Source organism: Oratosquilla oratoria, chromosome 6, assembly GCF_046742065.1.
Source record: "Oratosquilla oratoria isolate Oo_2021 chromosome 6, ASM4674206v1, whole genome shotgun sequence".
In the NCBI taxonomy this organism is placed as follows: Eukaryota; Metazoa; Arthropoda; class Malacostraca; order Stomatopoda; family Squillidae; genus Oratosquilla; species Oratosquilla oratoria.
The window spans coordinates 67,590,543-67,610,987 of NC_134782.1; the positions used below are offsets into that span (position 1 = coordinate 67,590,543).

The 20,445-nt window shown below is 45.3% G+C and overlaps 1 protein-coding gene across 8 annotated transcripts in view; it reads left to right on the forward strand.

Annotated features, from left to right (window-relative positions):
* The window catches only part of Blm (Bloom syndrome helicase), a 125,921-nt gene that overhangs the window by 100,552 nt on the left and 4,924 nt on the right, over positions 1–20,445 (forward strand). For 7 of the 8 annotated variants that reach the window (XM_076187146.1, XM_076187147.1, XM_076187144.1 and 4 more), the window contains 5 exons: positions 669–856; positions 10,981–11,171; positions 11,712–11,842; positions 12,677–12,827; positions 15,461–15,487. In XM_076187146.1, the coding sequence (XP_076043261.1) occupies positions 669–856; positions 10,981–11,171; positions 11,712–11,842; positions 12,677–12,827; positions 15,461–15,487 (688 nt within the window). The remainder of the gene's footprint in view (positions 1–668; positions 857–10,980; positions 11,172–11,711; positions 11,843–12,676; positions 12,828–15,460; positions 15,488–20,445) is intronic. The other variant, XM_076187150.1, reaches the window with a different exon arrangement.

Consider the following 20,445-nt stretch of genomic DNA (forward strand, 5'->3'; position numbering starts at 1 on the left):
GTCAAATTTTCATGCGCAGCATTGGCTGCCATATGTACAATTCATCACACTACTCACATTATAAGATATAAAGTCACTGCTGTATTACTCATTCTCTTTTACTCTCAGTAATAATAAACCCAGACAATGAGATCAAACCATTTCACAGAATCTGGAGGTAACTCTTGTACAACTACAAATATATGTATATAATCAAGACACTGATGCCTGCATCCTTGTGTACCCAGTCGTACCTCATGACACCTATGTAGGGATCATCTCACTGAAGTGGTTAAGTAACAACCATAACTATTGTAAGGTTGGCTGGGAAGGCATTGTAACATGCAGAATGTCAAGTATTGGTATGTGTTCATCATTTAAAAAAAAAAAATCATAAAGTTCTCAAGAGAACATCTCTTTTTTTTTTTTTTTTTTTTTTTTTTTTTTTTTTTTTTTTTTTTTTTTTTTTTTTTTTTTTTTTTTGTATACCAATGTCCTTCTCCCCCTTGTAAGGGGGTAGCCAAATGAAAGCATGCACCCACAACATGGTTATAAAGAGGTACACTTTAAGACATTGCAATCTTTTATTTTGTTAGAAACTAAAAGCTCTCTTGTTGGTATGCTCTTCCTTTGTAATCCTTTGTATTTGTATTGAGGATGTAATCACTATGTTTTAAATTTCTTTGAAGGACACAATCGGCATCCTCTTCATGGTGTAGGCAAGACATGGTCGCGCACTGATTCGGAGCGGCTGATGAGAAAGCTGGTTTTAGAAGGTTATTTGAAAGAGGACCTCATAGTCAACCAAAATGAGATTGCCCTGGCGTATGTAAGAGTTGGTCACATGGCACAAGAGTTGCTCAGTAAAGATAAGAAGGTAAAGTTTAACACAGACCATTTTAGTTACGCAGATTTTAACATAAGTAGTACATGCTACAAAAAAGGATGAGGGAATCATATGAGAGGTACCAAGAAAAAAAGGAGAGAAGTATAGCATAAGATAAAGGAGGCAAAGGGGAGAGCAGATTTGAAATGTGGTATGAGTATGACAGAAATTTTTGAAAGTAATAAAAAGAGGAGGAGGGATTGAGGAAGTTGGTGACAGAATTTGGGAGAGTGTGTGATAGAAGAAAGCTGAAGATAAATGTGGGTAAAAGTAAGGTGATGAGATGTTCAAGGGGTGAAAGTGGCAGCAGACTGGTAGTGAGCAATAAGGGAGAGTGACTGGAGGAAGTGGATAGTTTTAGATACTTGGGTGCAAATGTGGCAGGAAAAGGTGGATGGAGTGAAGGTGGAGGTAGAATGTAGATTGAGAGAAGCAAGTAAATGCCTTGGTGGATTAAAAAGTGTAATGAGGAATAGACATTTGGGAATGGATGCCAAGAGGAGACTGTATGAAGGAGTGATTGTGCCAACAGCACTGTATGGGGCAGAAACATGGAACATAAGAGAGGAAGAGAGGAGTTTGAATGTGTTTGAGATGAGGTGTCTGAGAAGTATGATAGGGGTTACTAGGCTAGATAGAGTGAGAAATAAGGAGGTGAGGAGGAGAACAAGGGTGGAAAGGGAGTTGGGAGATAGGGTTGATGAAAGAGTATTGGGATGGTTTGGACACATTGAAAGAATGAGTGAAGAAAGACTGGTAAAAGAGGTATGGAAGGCAGATGTGGAGGGAGTGAACATGAGGGGACGTCCTAGCATGAGATGGATGGATGGGGTGAAGGGGGCTTTGGGGAAGAGGGGAATGTCTGTTGAGGAAGGATGGGAGAAGACAGAAGACAGGGGTGAATGGAGAATGGTTGTATATGAATGATGTGATGCATGAGGTGGAATGGGCAGGGGGATGGGGGGTGAGGTAGCATGTGTGAACAAAATTTGATGCAGCCCGAAGGGATTTCTCCCCGTTTTCTCCTTTTATGCATGGGGGGGACAGAGAGGGGGGTCGCTGATTTAATGAAGCGGCCTTGCTGTGGATGTGTTGTGTCTTGCGACACTGCTTCTGACCCAGGGCAGTGGACAAGGTGCAGGAATGACCTGTCATCCAGGTGGTGCTAAGATAAGAGGGAGGGTGGAGGGGTGTGGAGTGTATTCAGGGATGGAATGGGTGTTAATGATTTTATGCCTTTTCCTTTTTGGCTACCTCCCTTGTAAGGGGTAAGAAGCCTTGGTATATGTATGTATGTATGTAATAAAAAGATGTTTGTTCCGAAGAATACAAACTCTTCGGTACTCCTTACACTAGGATACTCTCGCGTAGCGCGAATATTTCTACTGCGAAATTAAAATCCTCACTCTGGGTCTGGGCAACACTTATCCTCAGTAAGGGGCCCCATTGGGGCAAGGGGGGGGGCCCTTGCCCTCCACCACAAGTCTCGCACACTATAACCATTCTCTTCGCAGTAGTGACCGCGTTAAGCAGGGAGATAAAGGGAACGGTGCGCACGCATAGAAAATGGCTTCCCTCTTCACCCCCCCAAAAACATGGGAAGGCGGCCTACGGCTTCGGAGGAGACGAGCATTCTCTCCCTCCTCCACGGCGTAGTAGACAGGAAGCCAAGTTGTCCTTTATTCCTTTAAACTTGGACGGTTAGCGTAGATGGACATGCGCCTAAGGCCACCTCTAGCTACCGTTCCTGTACGAGCTTTTCCCGGATGTGGTCACTTGCGGCTTGCCCTCGCCCATCCCAGAAACTCAACAGTCGCCAGGAAGGTGGTACAACGCCACTTCGAGTCATTCTCAGGCCAAGTTGTCCTCTTCCTTCAAACCAGGACGGTTAGCGTAGCCGGACATGCGCGTCAACGCCACCGCTAGCTACCGTTCCTGTATGGAATCTGGTTCCAGTATTGTTGTGGTTTCGCCGCAGGGAGATAAAGGGAAAGGTGCGCACGCATAGAAAATGGCTTCCCTCTTCACCCCCCCAAAAACATGGGAAGGCGGCCTACGGCTTCGGAGGAGACGAGCATTCTCTCCCTCCTCCACGGCGTAGTAGACAGGAAGCCAAGTTGTCCTTTATTCCTTTAAACTTGGACGGTTAGCGTAGATGGACATGCGCCTAAGGCCACCTCTAGCTACCGTTCCTGTACGAGCTTTTCCCGGATGTGGTCGCTTGCGGCTTGCCCTCGCCCATCCCAGAAACTCAACAGTCGCCAGGAAGGTGGTACAACGCCACTTCGAGTCATTCTCAGGCCAAGTTGTCCTCTTCCTTCAAACCAGGACGGTTAGCGTAGCCGGACATGCGCGTCAACACCACCGCTAGCTACCGTTCCTGTATGACATTTTTCCCGGATGTGGTCGCTTGCGGCTGCCCCCGAAACTCGACGCCGGCACGGACAAAGGGGGGGGGGGCAAAGAGCCCCTTAGTCTCTTCTACTCAGGAATCCCGCAGTACGCACAAAGAGCCGGGTGATCAACGGTGACCTTCCATGCCCTTTGCTCACAGGGACAGAGATCAGGGACGAGGTTGCAGACGCGGTATTTCTCGCTGACCGGATGCTACGTCGGCGGAGGACGCGGACAGTTGTCTCCCCCCTCCTAAGCGTAGTAAACGGAATGGTTGTACATAGCCGCCCCCGCGAACCCCCCCCCGGGTACGAGATTTTTCCCGGATGCGTCCGGCGGCTCCGCCCCCCCACGGCCAAAGGAGCCGAGTTCGGAGATTCGGAGCGCGTCGGCCTCTTCTCCTCAGGTGGTCCCCCACATCCACCTTCCACCCGTCGTCAGACGAGCCGGGTCATCGCCGGAACCCTTTCTATGCCCGGTGGGCAGGAAGCCCGAGATGTGCCCACGCGCGCGTTCGTCGTGGGTGACTCAGCTTCGTCCATTGGAGGCAGTCTCCCCTTGGCGTCTCCCGGACCATCCGCACCCAGGCGGGACTCACCAAGTGGACATTCCCCGGACATTCCCCGGACCTCCTCCCCACTCTCTGTTCACTCGTCACTACGTTGAAGGAACAGATGGAGGCCCAACGGGAATTTTTCCGCGCTTCTCAAGCGCGGTTCGTGCACCGCACGGAAGCTCGTGAGGAGTCACCGCCCCCAAGGGCCCCCCTCGACCATCTTCCACTTGCTCGGCCCCCCTCTGTACCCATCAGTGACCGGGATGGTAGCGTGAGGTTCCTCTCTGCCCGTGCCGACCCCTCCTACGCCGACGACGATGTCCACAGCTCCGTAGGGGGGGGGGGGCACGCTCCCTTTCCCCTCCCGTTTCCCAGTCGGAATCCTCGATGGTGGTCCCTCCTTCCTTCTCGGACGTCCTCGCGAGGGTTTGGAGGGCGAATCGACTGGGCCACCCGAAAGCAGAGGAAGCCACATTCGAGTCTGACATCTTCATGACGGCCAACTCTCAGAAAGCCCAGCCTCCTCCCCTCCACCTTCCATGGAGTACGCAGACGGCGAGAGCCATGGCCCAGGCCTCCGACGCTCTCGCAACAAGGACGACCGAGAAGACGCGTTGGCTTCCGGTCCCATTGGAACACCAGAAGCGCTTCTACACCCCATCGGGGTCAACCCTCGGAGCAGCCTCGATCCCGGCGAGGTTACCAGAGCTGGTTAGGCGGACGCCGAGTCGCTGCGCAGGCGAAACGTCCTCCTCTCTGGCAGGGAAGTCAGCTCCCACCTTCAATCACTGGCTCTGTCCCTGGCGGTGAACTCCTGGCTAGAACGCCTCCTTGCCTCGGCGTGGGAGTTCTTACCCGCACTACAACCCCAGGAAGAATGCGACCTCCAGGCTTTTTGGCAAGCGCGAGCAGAGCCCTGAAGCATCAGGTTTCCTGTCTCTCAACGTCCTGAGCCAACTTCGAGTCCCACAGGAGAGACACCATCCTCGGGGAACCCCAGTGACCCCCTCCTCAGGGAGATTTATGCTCACCCACGCGCTGATTCCCCCGGATATGGTGGACTCCGAGATCCTCGACGCAAACATTATAGAGGCTCCGGACTCCCCCACAGGACTCCTAGGAATTCGCCAGCCCCTCCGCACAAGATAGGGGGTTGCCTCTCCCTCTACTGGAGAGCATGGGAAGAGGCCGGGGCGGAAGACTGGACCTACTAAGTCATTAAGACGGGCTATTGTCTTCCCTTTTCCACTGTCCCAAACCTCTCCCTCTATCCCATCCAAGTCAGCAGCTTCCACCCGGACTCGGCTCGCGGGCGGGCCCTAGCGGAGGAATCCTCCGTTCTGCTCCAGACAGGAACTTTAGTGGAAGTCTCGACTCCGGACCCAGGGTTCTTCTCACGGCTATTCCTAGTAGAAAAGACAACAGGGGTGTGGAGACCAGTCATCTATTTGTCTCCACTCAACAAGTTCCTTTTCCCTGACGAAGTTCCGAATGGCCACCCCAGAGTCCGTAAGGGCGTCTATCAGGGAAGGGAACTTCATGGTGTCGCTGGACCTCCAAGATGCATTCCGCCCAGCTATGCCAAGAACACCTGAGAATGGTCCTAACCTTTGTCCTGAAATTGGGCACAGTAGTCAACCCGGAAAAGTCAGATTTCTTACCAGAACAGAGAGTCACGTACCTGGGTATGGTCCTGGACTCCTCCCTAATGGAATCCTTCCCAGTAGGAAAGGGGATCCCGAATCTCGCATCTCTAGTTGCACAGGCACTATCGACCAGGTTCCTGACGGCTACACAATGCCAAATCCTCCTGGGCCATATGGCCTCCATAGAGAAATTAATCCCCTGGAGTAGACAAAGAATGCGACCGCTACAGCGGCTCCTCAAGTCTCAGTGGGCCCCGCAAGAGGGAGAACCCCTACAACACATCTCCCTCACCGAAGAAGTCAAGGATTCTCTTCTCTGGTGGAAGGCCCATGCAACCTTCTCATGGGGATGCCCCTCGGCCCATCTCCCCCCGAAGTCCTCCTGTTCTCCGATGCCTCCAAGGAGGGCTGGGGAGCCCACCTCAACGACGATCACATCAGCGGTTCCTGGTCCACAGTCGAGCGGACAGCCCATATCAATTGGCTTGAGTTGAAAGCAGTACTCCTGGCTCTCCGTCACTTCAAGGATCAAGTCTCAGGAAAAGTAGTGGGCATAATGTCGGACAATTCCTTGGTAGTAGCCTACCTAAACGAGCAAGGGGGGCACAGTCTCCCAGGAACTATGCCTTCTGATGATGGACATCCTCAACCTAGCCAAGAATCTCCAGGTGTCACTCAAAGCCCGTTACATCCCGGGGAAGAGGAGTGTCTGGGCGGACCACCTCGGCAGGAAGAATCAGATAATCAACACAGATGGTCCCTCTATCGAGAGGTAGCGAACTTCATCCTCAGCAAATGGGGCTCCCCTCTAGTGGACCTTTTTGCAATGAGATGGAATCACCAACTCCCAATATATTTCAGCCCTTTCCTGGATCCTCTGACAGCAGGAGAAAACGCTCTTCTGCAAAGTTGGGACAACCTGGACTCCTACGCTTTCCCACCATTCCCTTGCTCCAGAAGGTACTCCTCAGAGCAAGACACGCATCCTACCTTCGGATGACTTTGATCGCTCCTTGGTGGCCCGAAGCCCCATGGTTCCGGACGCCCTCTAGCTAGCAGTAGAAGAGCCTCTGGCCCTTCAGGGAAGACCAGATCTTCTGTATCCACCCATCAACGGGCCTTGGCACAAGAACCCTTCAGCACTCAATCTTCACGCGTTCAGACTATAGTCCAGATCCTCCTAAAGAAGGGTTTTCCCAGAGAAGTGGTTGAGGACATGTCCGCTCCTATTTGCTCTTCCTCAGCTAACCTTTATCAAGGGAAATGCGCCTTTGCAAAATGGTGCCACTCCAGGAAGTTAGTCCCAGTTCGAGCCACCATTCCTGAGATCGCCTCCTTCCACGTCCTCAGGAAGTCCAGGAAGATCTCCCTCTCGGCGGTACAAGCCATCCGGACCTACCTCAAGAGAACCGAACATCTTCGACCAGAATTAAAGTGGTTGTTCATCTCTACTAAAGGTAGCCCATCACTAAGAATTCCATTTCTTACTGGACAATGGAAGTCATCCGCAGAGCCTGCGACATGAACCACACAGATTGCCCATGACCTGAGGGCAGTAGGGACCTCCCTAGTCATCAGTAAGAATCGGTCAGTCAACCAGGTTCTTCAAGCAGGTATATGGAAGAGCCAGAATACGTTCACTTCCTTTTACCTCAAAGAAGTTATGCGGGAATCTTTAGGGAACTTATCTTTGGGCCCCATAGTGGCCGCCCAAGAAGTCCTGAAAATGATATACCCCTCCTCAAGAGCACACAGCCGACCCTGACAACTCATCCAGGTTCTGGCTCGGCAACTGCAGGGATAACTTTCTAAAATCCTTCTCATACTCTTACATTCCCTTACCTCACCCGCGGGCTCTCAAGCATTCCAAGGGAATCAATTCAAGCCCTTCAGTGGTACAAAAGTGATTATAACCTTTCTGTCTCCACTCCAGGGAACAGAAAGGGGTGCACTTCAAAGTGAGGGGAATGTATAGGGGTCTGGTCAACATAGTCTTAGCACACTAGATTTTCCTTACAGCGGTTTCCCAGGCTAGATAACAACTTCCTTCCCTCCTAAGTCCGAGTCTCCTAGTGTAAGGAGTACCGAAGAGTTTGTATTCTTCGGAACAAATGTAATTTTCGCAGGAAAATTAATTTTTCCCTGATACAAACCTGAGGTACTCCTTACCTTTAATGGCCCTCCTCAACCACCCCTCTAAACAGTTCCTTCTCCTTGCCTGACAACCTTGTGCTTAAATCATACCTGGCTCAGAGAATGGTTATAGTGTGCGAGACTTGTGGTGGAGGGCAAGGGCCCCCCCCCTTGCCCCAATGGGGCCCCTTACTGAGGATAAGTGTTGCCCAGACCCAGAGTGAGGATTTTAATTTCGCAGTAGAAATATTCGCGCTACGCGAGAGTATCCTAGTGTAAGGAGTACCTCAGGTTTGTATCAGGGAAAAATTAATTTTCCTGCGAAAATTACATTTTGGAAAGAAATTAAGGTAGGAAGAGGAGACGAATCAAGTAGAGAAGAAAAGGTAAAAGGTGCAGATGGAGAGATGATATTGGAAGAGATGGCAGTAAGAGGAAGATGGACAGAGTATTTTAGGGAGTTGCTACATATGAAGGAGGATAGGGAGGGAAAGGTAGTTGCAGTTGGAAGTGCTAAGAAAATGACTGTGATGAGTGAGGAAAATGGAGGAGAAACAAGGAAAGATAAAGTGAAGGCAGTTGTTAAAAAGATGAGAGCAGGTAAGTCACCTGAGTTGGATGGGTGCCATGCAGAATGTCTAAAAAGAGGAAGTATAGTGATGGTGGACTGGCTGATGAAGTTAGTTAATGTTTGTCTAAAAGAGAGTAGAGTGCAGGAAGACTGGAGGAGTGCCTGTATAGTTCCACTTTACAAGGGAAAAGGGGACAAGTGTGAGTGTAATAATTTCAGAAGGATCAGTTTATTAAGTGTAGTTGGGAAGGCCTGTGGGAGGATCTTGATTGAGAGGATTAGGAGAGGAACAGAGGGAGTAATTGGTAACGAACAGTGTGGGTTTAGGACAGATGGGATTTGTGTGGATCAGATTTTTGTGGTAAGACAGATATGTGAAAAAGATCTAGGAAAAGGTAAGGATGTTTTTTGGGCCTTTTTGAATTTGGAAAAGCCTTATGACAGGATAGACAGGAAGGCACTGAGGGAGGTATTGCAGATATATGGGATAGGAGGAAAGCTGCTAAGAGTTGTAGAGCTTGTGTTAGAATCAGAAATGGAAGGGTAATGGGTTGGGGATAGGAGATGGTTAAAGAAAATGGAGAAAAGTAGGAGATAAGCCAGTTATTGTTTGCTGATGACACTGTGCTTGTAGCAGGATCAGAGGAGGGATTGAGGAAGTTAGTGACAGAGTTTGGGAATGTGTGCAAAAGAAAGAAGTTGAAGATAAATGTGGGTAAAAGTACTCGTAAGGTGATAAGATGTACAAGGGGACAAAGTGGTAGCAGACTGGAAGTGAGTATTAACAGAGACTGGAAGAAATGGATAGTTTTAGATATTTGTGTGCGAATGTGGCACGAAAGGGAGGAGTGAAGGTGGAGGTAGAATGTAGATTGAGAGAAGCAAGTAAATGCCTTGGTGGGTTAACAAGTGTAATGAGAAACAGACATTTGGGAATGGATACTAAGAGGAGATTGTATGAAGGGGTGATTGTGCTGACAGCACTGTATGGGGGCAGAAACATGGAACATAGTGAGGATGAGTAGAAATATGTTTGAGATGAGATGCCTGAGAAATATGATAGGGGTTACTAGGCTACATAGAGTGAGAAAAGAGGAGGTGAGGAGGAAAATGAGGCTGGAAAGGGAGTTGGGAAATAGGGTTGATAAAAGAGTATTGGAATGGTTTGGACACATGGAAAGAGGTTTGGAAGGTATTGGTAGAAGGAGTGAACATGAGGGGGCGACCTAGGATGAGATGGATGGATAGGGTAAAAGGGTCATTGGGAAAGAGGGGAATGTCTGTTGAGGAAGGATAGGAGAAGACAAGATAGGGGTGAATCTAGAGTAGTTGAGTATGGATGATGCTGTGATGCATGAAAGGGAGTGGGTGTGGGATGGCGGGTGAGGGAGTATGTGGAAAAAATAAGTTGATGCAGCCCGAAGGGATTTCTGCATGAGGGCATGGAGAGAGGGGGGTCGATGATTTAATGAAGTGGCCTTGCTGTGGATGTGGTGTGTCTTTTGACACTGCTTCTTAACCAGGGCAGTGGACGAGATGCAGGGATGACCTGTCATCCAGGAGGAACCATGATAATAGGGAGGGAGTGTGGTGGGTGAGAGTGGAGTATATGGGGATGGAATGGGTGAAAATGGATTTTATGCCTTTGTTTTTTGGCTACCTCCCTTGTAAGGAGGGAAAAGCCTTTGGTATATGTATGTAGTATGTGCACATGTTATTATATATGGATTACATTTTATAACCAGTTGCAGAAGTTGGATTAGTGTGGGACATAAACGGTGATGGTCCTGTAAGATGAATATCAGAGATAATCCTCTCCCAGGGTATCCTGCAAGAGAGCCTTGGAGCAACAGATTGGTTGATTGATCAGCTTCAAAACCCAACAATGTCCTCAACTTCACGTGAAATTGCATCACCAAATGGCTAATGCTTGGTCTCAAGACCAGGCCCTAGATTCCTCATTCTCGTTCTTTTCTCTTTTCTCTCTCTCTTTTCTCTCACATATACCTCACAGGCACTGTGAGACAGATGTAAAGAACCTGGACCTAATGGTATAGCATGTGCATGGGGCTCAGCCAGTGTTGAAAGTTTTTTTTATTTCACCTTTCTGCCTCTGGTGCCTACACCTTTGGGCTAAGGGGTGTCCAAGCCAAGTCAGATCTGCAGGAGGCCTCGCGGCTCTTGGCCTGTGGGTGAGATGATGGCCCAGTTAAAGCAAGTGACCAAAATTATCCCCCCCCCCCCCCAAAAAAAAGCCCTAAGGCATAGGGATTTGACCCCCCCCCCCAAAAAAAAAAAAATATATATATATATATATATATATATATATAAATATATATATATATAAAAATATATATATGTATATATATGTATAAATATATATATATATATATATATATATATATAAATATATATAAATATATATATATATGAATATATATGAATATATATATATATATACTTTATATATATATATATATATATGTATATATATATATATATATGTATATATATATATATGGATGAGTCCAGGTTCCTCATGCCATGCCCCCCCTCTCTCTCTCTCTCTCTCTCTCTCTCTCTCTCTCTCTCTCTCTCTCTCTCTCTCTCTCTCTCTCTCTCTCTCTCTCTCTCTCTCTCTCTCTCTCTCTATCTCTCTTTTTTTTTTTTTTTTTTTTTTTTTTTTTTTCTCTCCTTTTTTTTCAGTTTTTACTTTAGCCTGTTACCTGAAGGCTGCAGGGTCTCCTGTAAAAGAGACCAGGGACAATGGACTAATTGAATATTTTGAATTCACATAATTTTATATCTTTTGTAGGTGATGTTTGAAATCCAGGAGAGAAGAGCTGGAAACGAAACAAAGACAGCAGAAACAGAGGGTGTGGCAGATGATGACGAGTTAAAACAACTCCAGGAGGAATGTTACAACTGCCTTCTGGACACGGTCAAGGCTCTTGCAGAAGCACGCCAAGTTTCCTATACCAATATTGTCAACTTGGCTGCTCTCAGGTTTGTAGCAGTGTATTTATCAGTAATGTGTTGGTCTTGGAAAAGAATGAGGAACTTCAGTTATGCTGAGGTGTCCATAGGGATTGCAGGAGGTTATGAAGAAGTGATTGAAGATCATGCAGAGATATCAAGGGTTAAGTCACTGTGGGAAGAAATACTCTATTGTGTTTTTGTGCTAGTGTGTGCTGTGTTAGTTGTTAGTGTGGGGCAGTGTTGGATGAAGTGATATGTGTCTTCAGTGTGGTGTTGCATCAAGTGAGAGATAAACACAGATAGATTCATAAGAGCAAGGATGGGTGTAATTTGTATAACAGCGAGGAATATACAAGAATGTTAAGATGACTTCTGTGGTGTACAAAACTAAACAACATTACATTCATACAGGTCAAGATATGTACAGATATCTTTTTTAAGTTCTTGAATCTTCAAAATTTTACTTTTCAGTATCATCATATATATGACTAAATGCCTCATATTAAAGTAATCTGCCGTAACCTAATTTATCTAGATTTAATTGTGTATACATTACTATATGTGCAGGCATATGTCGCAGTCCATGCCAGAAAGTGAGGAGGAAATGCTAAAGATTCCTCATGTTACACAAGCCAACTACTTCAAATATGGAGGAGCTCTTTTGGAAGTGACACAGCGATATGCTGCCCAAAAACTTGGTAATGTTCACAAAATTATGTACTTATTGCATGTATTGCATGAAGGAAGGAGACAAGTCGAAGTACACTCCCACATAATTCATACATACAGTATATACATACATATGTGCATATACCAAAAGGCACTTTGTTACTTATAAGGGGGATAGCTATCTTAGACATGTACACCCATTCCACACCAATTTATTGTCTCTTTTATCGTAGCTCCTTGTGAATGAAGGAGCCCCCTTCTGACCACATCATACACCAATAAAACCCATTCAACCATTCTATCCATCTCCGGATCTTGGGGATAAAGTGTCACCCTGCCCCGTCACACTTCTCAGGTCAAAAGCAATGCAGCAAGGCATTTGGATAGAGGGGAGTAATGTTTGTATATGCCAGCAGCCTTTTTCCCCTTGTAAGGAAGGTTCCCAAGTCAAAGTATACATTGAGTTTTAGTAACTGGAAACCTAAAGTAGTGGGCCTTGGGCCCTCCTGTAGAACATTGTGGGAGGAAATGTTGGTTTGTTGTTGTTCTTGTATCAGTGTGGGTGTGCTCTTTTGTCACCAGGTGGTCAGAGGAGGGGATAGAGGATGTTAAAAGTGAACAGCCTCATTTCCCAGAAGGTAATTTACAAGAAGAAAGGCATAGGAAAGAACAATTGAGGATGGGGTGGGATTGGGTGGGAATGGTTAGGTACACTTTGGTAACTGGGCTAGCTACCAGTGACTCTTGGTCTTTCTCCCTGGTCTAGCCACCTAGCTTTGTGGGTAATGACATACAGGTTAAAAAAGGAAAAGAAGAAAGAAAGAAAAAATGGACAACAGCTTTACTGACTTTTCTCTTTCCAGTTATTCTCAGTGAAAGGGCAGATGAAGAAGAGTTTGGCCACAGTCAGGAATCCTTTGAGGAATCAGGGTGGTTAGGGAATATATCTGCCCCAGAGCAAGATGCCTCTCCATACTTTTCAAGCGGACGATCAAGCCGAGGCAGGACAAGAGGGTAAGTGCATCAGTTTTAGAGTAGTCCTCTGTATGCTGATATAAGGCTTATGCACACAGTGTATTTGTTAACATCTGGGCATTTCATGCATGTAAGCTCATACAAAGATAGGTCATTACGAGCATAGCTTCTTCCAGTATAATGCAACTAGGTAAATACATGCCCAATCAATGTGTTGCCTCCAATCTCTCATCCTATCCTCTTGGACCAGCTGTAAAGGATGAAGGTTAAGTTCAAAGAAGATCTTAATCAGGGTACAGATTGTTAGGATGGAGGAGGGATGGTCAAGAACTGAAATCTGAAGGTGTTGGCTTCGATACTAAAATAAGAGAGAAAAGAACAGAGTAATAGAAAGATGACAACCAGATACTAAAGTAGGAAATGGGAATGTGTATCAAATGAAATTATATATTAACCCCTTCCATACGGTGCCGCACACGTAGGCGTCATGGACTTAGATCTCGGTGGCAGCAGCCAATGCCAGCCGTACGACGTGTCGTAATAATACTCGCATCATAAAATATAGTCACCGCTTATATCGATCATTCTCTCTTCACCCGTGAATTTTGATAACCATAGAAAATGTGATTACAAAAGAATTAGAAAGAATGTCATTATGGAGGGGCGACTACAATAAATATAATCAAGACGCCGATATGGCAGCCTCGCGAATACACTCGCTCCCCATGACGCCTACGTGTGCGGCACCGTATGGAAGGGGTTAAAAAAAAAAAAAATTGTGGATGAGGCTACAAGTACAAGAATGCAAAATGGTATGGATGTATGCATGGACTAGGAATCAAGAATAGGTTAGCGTGTACAAGCCTTTAGGATGATTTACAAGTCAAGTAGAGGTTGTTCCAAGTTGGAACCATACATGATTTTGAGGCTTGGAGAGAAAGAAATAGAATCCCATGAATGTTGCTCCTCTCCCATATACTACAGTTAGATAAATGCATACAAAGACCTTTAGGGGCTGAGTTAGAGCATATATATTTTTTTTTGGTCCATACCTTACATAGGAAAAAATTACAGGAAAGATATGGTTTATAGGCCCTATATTCTAGCCCGTTTAATCACCTTTTATGATGTCCAGAACACAGGAGCTACTACCAACAGAATATATACTAAAATATGAAAAATATAATAAATGTCCTCTTGAGCTTTTGACTGGAAACCCACGGCCTGACAGTAATCAATATCAGTCCTTAGACCCTTCCATAGACCTCTCTGGGAAGAAATTTTAGACTGTTGTCTGTGTTGGATTAATGTGGATCCATATCTATGTCAGAAGAGGAGCAGTTGCTGGTTGTCAGCTCTCCTTGTGTAAAAAAGTTGGAAGAGAAATAGTCAAAGTTGAGAGGCCTTGAGCTCTGTCCCTGAGGTCCAGCCCTTTGGAAATGCACATCGTGATGTAGGTGAGGATGTTGATGATGATGTGGTTTAACATCACAAACTCCCCCCTATCAGAAGGCTAGGACAGTGCCCCTCACAGAGGACATTGTAGCATAGAATTTAATGAACCATGCCCTTGTTTCAAATTTGCCGGTGGCAGGATTCGAACAACCATACCCTCGACCTTCATTGCAAGTAACGACACCCTAACCCGCTCAGCCAGCTAGCTTCCAGGATGTTGATACATTTTGAAAATGCTCTGGCATGGGGTGATCACAGAATCACCACAAGGATTTATTCATTGTTGGTACACATACACACATATAACAAGGGCTTTTTCCCCCTTACAAGGGAAGTGCCAAAGTCAAAGGCACAAATCCACTTCCACCCATTTCATCCCCACATACTCTACTACCATTCACACCCCTTCCTCTTTTCTTGACTCCTCCTGGATGATGGATCATCCCTACATCTCACCTACTGCCCAGGGTCAGTAGCAAGACACACCATATCCACAGCAAGGCCACTTCATCCAATACAATACACTGTGGGCAGGATTAGAAAAAGAATGGTTGAAGGGGATGACAAATATTTGATGGAGTGATTGAAAATTATGAAAGGATGATGATGATAGAGATGGGATAGAAAATAGTATACTGTTTGAGAAGCAGTTAACTGAGTCATTTCAGTAAGAGAGAATGGGCTGCACTTTTGTATATGCTGGTTGATGGGGAGATTAAAAGTATGCATAAGAGCTCAGAAGTATTGGTAAAGACAAAAAACAAAATTTTTATTGACATTTCAGTTACCTCTTTATGCCAGTATTTTGGGTTGTATTACATAACCTTTAAATAGACTTTCTGTTCTTATTGTTTATTGATAATGTATATTTTGTCCTAACACTTTCTGGGTTTGTTGAGTAGAACAGGCTTTTTTCTTTGATTTTTTTTTTTTTCTTTTTTTTTTTTTTCTCTCCTTTAAACTCATGAAGTAATATATTGTGTAGAGCATGACTTTAATTATTAGAATTATCTTTCAAAAAGCAGTACATGTATAACTCATACATATATTGTGTGTAGTCCTTGCATAGCCTTTTAATATTAGACCTACTTGTATGGTAGCCTTCTGATAGAAAGAAACAGAACTGAATTCTCATGAAGAACAGGATTGAGTTGGATAAACACACTGAAGAAAATATAACTTTAAGATGTCTAATGTTTGTTTTATTCCTTGAATAGCAAAAGTGCAAGGGGCAGATCAAAAGGGTAAGTAACATTTACTGTTCCAGTAGCCAGACTAATAGTGCAGAGTGTATGCATGGTATTTGGTGTGGTTTTGGAAATTCTTCATTCATATTTATGAATTATAGCTGTGAAAATTCCCTATCCTTATAAAGGGGGTGGCCAAGTCAAAGAAGACACCCACAATGTACACATGTACATATACCAATGGCTTTTTTTTTTCCTTACAAGGGAGGTAGCCAAAAACAAAGGCATGAAATCCATTCCCACCCATTCCACCCCCTCCCTTTTATCTTAGCTCCTCCTGGATGACCTGTTCATCCATCCCTCCTATCTCACTACCTCAGGGATGAAAGGTCATCCTGTTCCTCTCCCCCCTCAGCATCATTCATATGTAACCATTCTCTACTCGCCCCTTCAACCTCCACTCTCCTGCTCACCTCCTCGATTCTCACTCTATCCAGCCTAGTAACCCCTACCATACTTCTCAGGCACCTCATCTCAAACACATTTAAATTCTTCCTCTCTTATGTTCCATGTTTCTGCCCCATACAGTGGTGTCAGCACAATCACCCCTTCATATAATCTCTTCTTAGCATCCATTCCCCAAATGTCTATTTCTCATTACATTTTCATCCCCCAAGGCATTTACTTGTTTCTCTCAGTCTACATTCTAACTCCACCTCCACTCCCCCTTTTCCTGCCACATTTGCTCCCAAATATCTAAAGCTATCTACTTCCTCCAATCTTTCTACATTAATACTCATTTCCAATTCGCTGCTATCATCTCCCCTTGTACATCTCATCACCTTACTTTTATCCACATTTATCTTCAACTTCCTTCTTTTGCACACCTTCCCAAACTCCATCTGTAACTTCCTTAATCCCACCTCTGATCCTGTTACAAGTGCAGTGTTGTCAGCAAACAATTGGCTTATCTCCCATTTTTTCCATCTTTAACCATCTCCAATCCCCGGCCCATTACCCTTACATTTACCTCTCGCACCACCCCATCCATGTATAAATTGAAGAGCCATGTTGACATGACACATCCCTGGCAAAGTCCCACTTTTACCTCAAACCACTCACTCTCTCCATTTCTAATTCTAACACAGTACATACATACATACATACATACATACACCAACAACTTTTTTTTCCCCTTACAAGGGAGGTAGCCAAAGTCAAAGGCACTCCCACCCATTTCATCTCCACTCCCACCCATTTCATCCCCACATACTCCACTCACATTCACCACCCCTCCATCTCTCTTTTCTTGGCTCCCCCTGGATGACAAATCATCCCTGAATCTCACCCACTGCCCTGGGTCAGAAGCAATGTAGCAAGATACAGCACATCCACAGCAAAGCTGCTTCATTTAATTGGCAACCCCTCCTTCTCTGTCCCCTCATGCAGAAAAAGAGAAGACAGGAAGAAATCTCTTCAGGTTGCATCAAAATATGATTCACATGTACTTCCTCACCACCACCACCCCTCCCCCACCCACACCCTTTCTTGCATCACAGCATCATCCATACACAACCATTCTCCACTCACCCCTATCTTCTGTCCAACATAGTACTCTTGTAAAAACTCTTGACTGCTCTTAACAGCTTTCCTCCTATCCCACATATCTTCAATACCTCCTATAGTGCCTTCCCTGTCATAATTTTTTTCCAAATCCATAAAGACCCAAAAAACATCTATACCTTTTCCTAAAACTTTCTCACATATCTGCCTTACCACAAAAATCTGCTCTGTAAAAAAGAAAAATAATAATGATGATGAAGATATGCTTTAACATCACAAACTTCCCCCAATTGAGAAACTTGGACAGTTCCCCTTACAGAGGACTTTGTACATGCATACATTCATATACCAAGGGAGGTAGCCAAAGTCAAAGGCTTAAATCCACTCCCACCCATTGCATCCCTACATATTCCACTCCCAGTCACCATGCCTCCCTCCCTCTTTTCTTGACTCCTTCATTTAATCGGTGACCAAACCTTCTCCGTCCCCTCGTGCAGAAAGAGGAGACGGAAAATTCCCTTTGGGCTGCATCAAAATATCATTCACACATACTCCTTTATCCCCCCACCCACTCCCTTCCATGCATCACAGCATCACAAGACTTTGTGGCATGGAATTTAATCACCCATGCCCTTGGTTCAACTATGCAGGTGACAAAGTTTGAACCACCATCCCATCGACCTTCAACACAAGTACATATATATATATACCAAATGCTTTTTCCCCCTTACAAGGGAGGTAGCCAAAGTTAAGGGCATGAATCCACTCCCACCCATTTCATCCCCACATAATCCACTCCCATTCACCACCCCTCCATCCCTCTTCAACACGAGGTATGCATGATAAAATGACTTTCAGTCCCTGTTGTGGAAGTGCTATTTCTTGCTGCATTGCCCTTGACCCAAGTAGTGTAGCAGGAGACTGGAATGACCTTTCATCTACCAAGTGCCAAGATGGGAGGGACAACAAATGAGTTTTGAATGGGTGTAAGCTGGGTGCATGATTTGACTCTACCACCCCCTGTATAAGGGTATGTATGTATGTATGTGCATTCACCCCACACTCGGCGAAGTAACCTGCACCCAATTACGATTATAGGGGTCTGGTCAACATAGTCTTAGCACACTAGATTTTCCTTACAGCGGTTTCCCAGGCTAGATAACAACTTCCTTCCCTCCTAAGTCCGAGTCTCCTAGTGTAAGGAGTACCGAAGAGTTTGTATTCTTCGGAACAAATGTAATTTTCGCAGGAAAATTAATTTTTCCCTGATGCAAACCTGAGGTACTCCTTACCTTTAATGGCCCTCCTCAACCACCCCTCTAAACAGTTCCTTCTCCTTGCCTGACAACCTTGTGCTTAAATCATACCTGGCTCAGAGAATGGTTATAGTGTGCGAGACTTGTGGTGGAGGGCAAGGGCCCCCCCCCTTGCCCCAATGGGGCCCCTTACTGAGGATAAGCGTTGCCCAGACCCACAGAGTGAGGATTTTAATTTCGCAGTAGAAATATTCGCGCTACGCGAGAGTATCCTAGTGTAAGGAGTACCTCAGGTTTGCATCAGGGAAAAATTTTTCGACCTTGGTTGATTATTGTCTTCAAGGATTTAAATGTTGGTGAAGTTTCAGGGATGAAATACAATGCAGTGCAATATATGTGACCTTAGAAAACAATGTAATTTTTTTCAGTGTGACTGTGCTTGCCTTTATCACAATTGATTCACTCCCATACATAAAAACATAATTATTGCTTCATACACTCCTTTCACGGCTTTCACTGACTTTCATCTCTTCACACTGCTTGTAGGGTACCTACTTTCTCTTTATCATTATCAATTTCTTCCTTTATTCCTCCCTTGTCATTTATATCTGTTCTTAGTTTATTGAACCTGTTGAGATGTGTTTGGAGTGGGAAGGGTGCCTGCATGGGAGCTTGTTAGGAGAAACCTTGAGGACTGGCACCAGCGTGTGAGTGAAGCAATGCATTCCCTGGTGTATGCCCCCCAACTGATGGTGACTGTTGATGATATTTATAACCCTGCTATTTCACATATGGGAGCTGACAACTGGCAGCTGTACTTTTGTTACCATTTGCAGCTGGTGACATAGAAACAATCCCACACAGATACAACCCAGACAGCAGTTCTAACTTTCTTCCCAGAGAGATCTGTAGGAGGTTCTGAGGACTGTTGCCAGCCACAGTGGGGTTGGGGGTTTTCCACTTGGTGAAACTTGAGGCAACAGTTGATTGATTGAACAATGTTTCTTAACTTGTTTCCATGAAGAGAAGTAACAACTGACAACGGCTTTCATCCTTAGTCTTTCTGCTGCCATATTATGTTGAAACAAAACCATCCACACTACTAACAAAGATAATGGTCTAAACTCTTCCCAGATAGATATACGGACATGCAAGAGAACTGTTTTTGGCTACTTGACATTAGAGCTACAGGTTTCCAGTCAGTAAAATTCAAAGTAATAACTATTATTGTTACATGCATATACCAAGGGCTTTTTCCACCTCACAAGGGAAGTAGCCAAAGTCAAAAGGCATAAATACACTCCCACCCATTTTATCCTTACACACTCCACTCTCATCCACCACTTCTCCCTCCCTCTTCTCTTGACTCCTCTTGGATGACAGGTCATCCCTGCATCCCATCGAATGCCCTTGGTCAGAAGCAATGCAGCAAGACACAGCACATCCATAGAAACACTGCTTCATTTAATTGGCGACTCTCCCTCTCCATATCCTCATAAAAAAAAAAAAAAAAAAGAGAGAGAGAGAAGACAGGAAGATCCCTTTGGGCTGCATAGAAATACCATTCACACATACTCTCAAACCCCCTCCATCCCTCACCCACTCCCTTCCATGCATCACAACATCATCCATACACACACTGTTGGAGTGTTCATTGTAGTCATTTGGCTGAGGGAAGCCATATTGGATTTGAGTGGTTCAGTGAACAGACACCAGGTGGCAGTGTTGTTGAACTGATATGTGGAGTGCTGGGTCCTCAGTATAAAGGAAGAGGTGAATGGAGCAAGTTTGATCTAATACAACCATTCTCCACCCACCCCTATTTTCTGTCTTCTTCCTTCACAGAAATTTAGGACAGGTAGAGGTTGCATAGATCAGATTTTTGTGGTACGACAGATATGTGAGAAAGGTATAGGAAAGGGTAAGGATGTTTTTTGGGCTTTTATGGATCTGGAAAAGGCTTATGACAGGGTAGATAGGAAGGCACTGTGGGAGGAAAGGAGGAAAGCTTTTAGGAGCTGTCAGGAGTTTTTATGAAGGTAGTAGAGCATGTGTCAGGATTAGGAATGGAGAGAGTGAGTGGTTTGAGGTAAAGGTGGGACTTCGTCAGGGATGTGTTATGTCACCCTGGCTGTTAAACTTACATGGATAGGGTAGTGCGAGAGGTAAATGCAAGGGTGGTGGGTCAGGGATTGG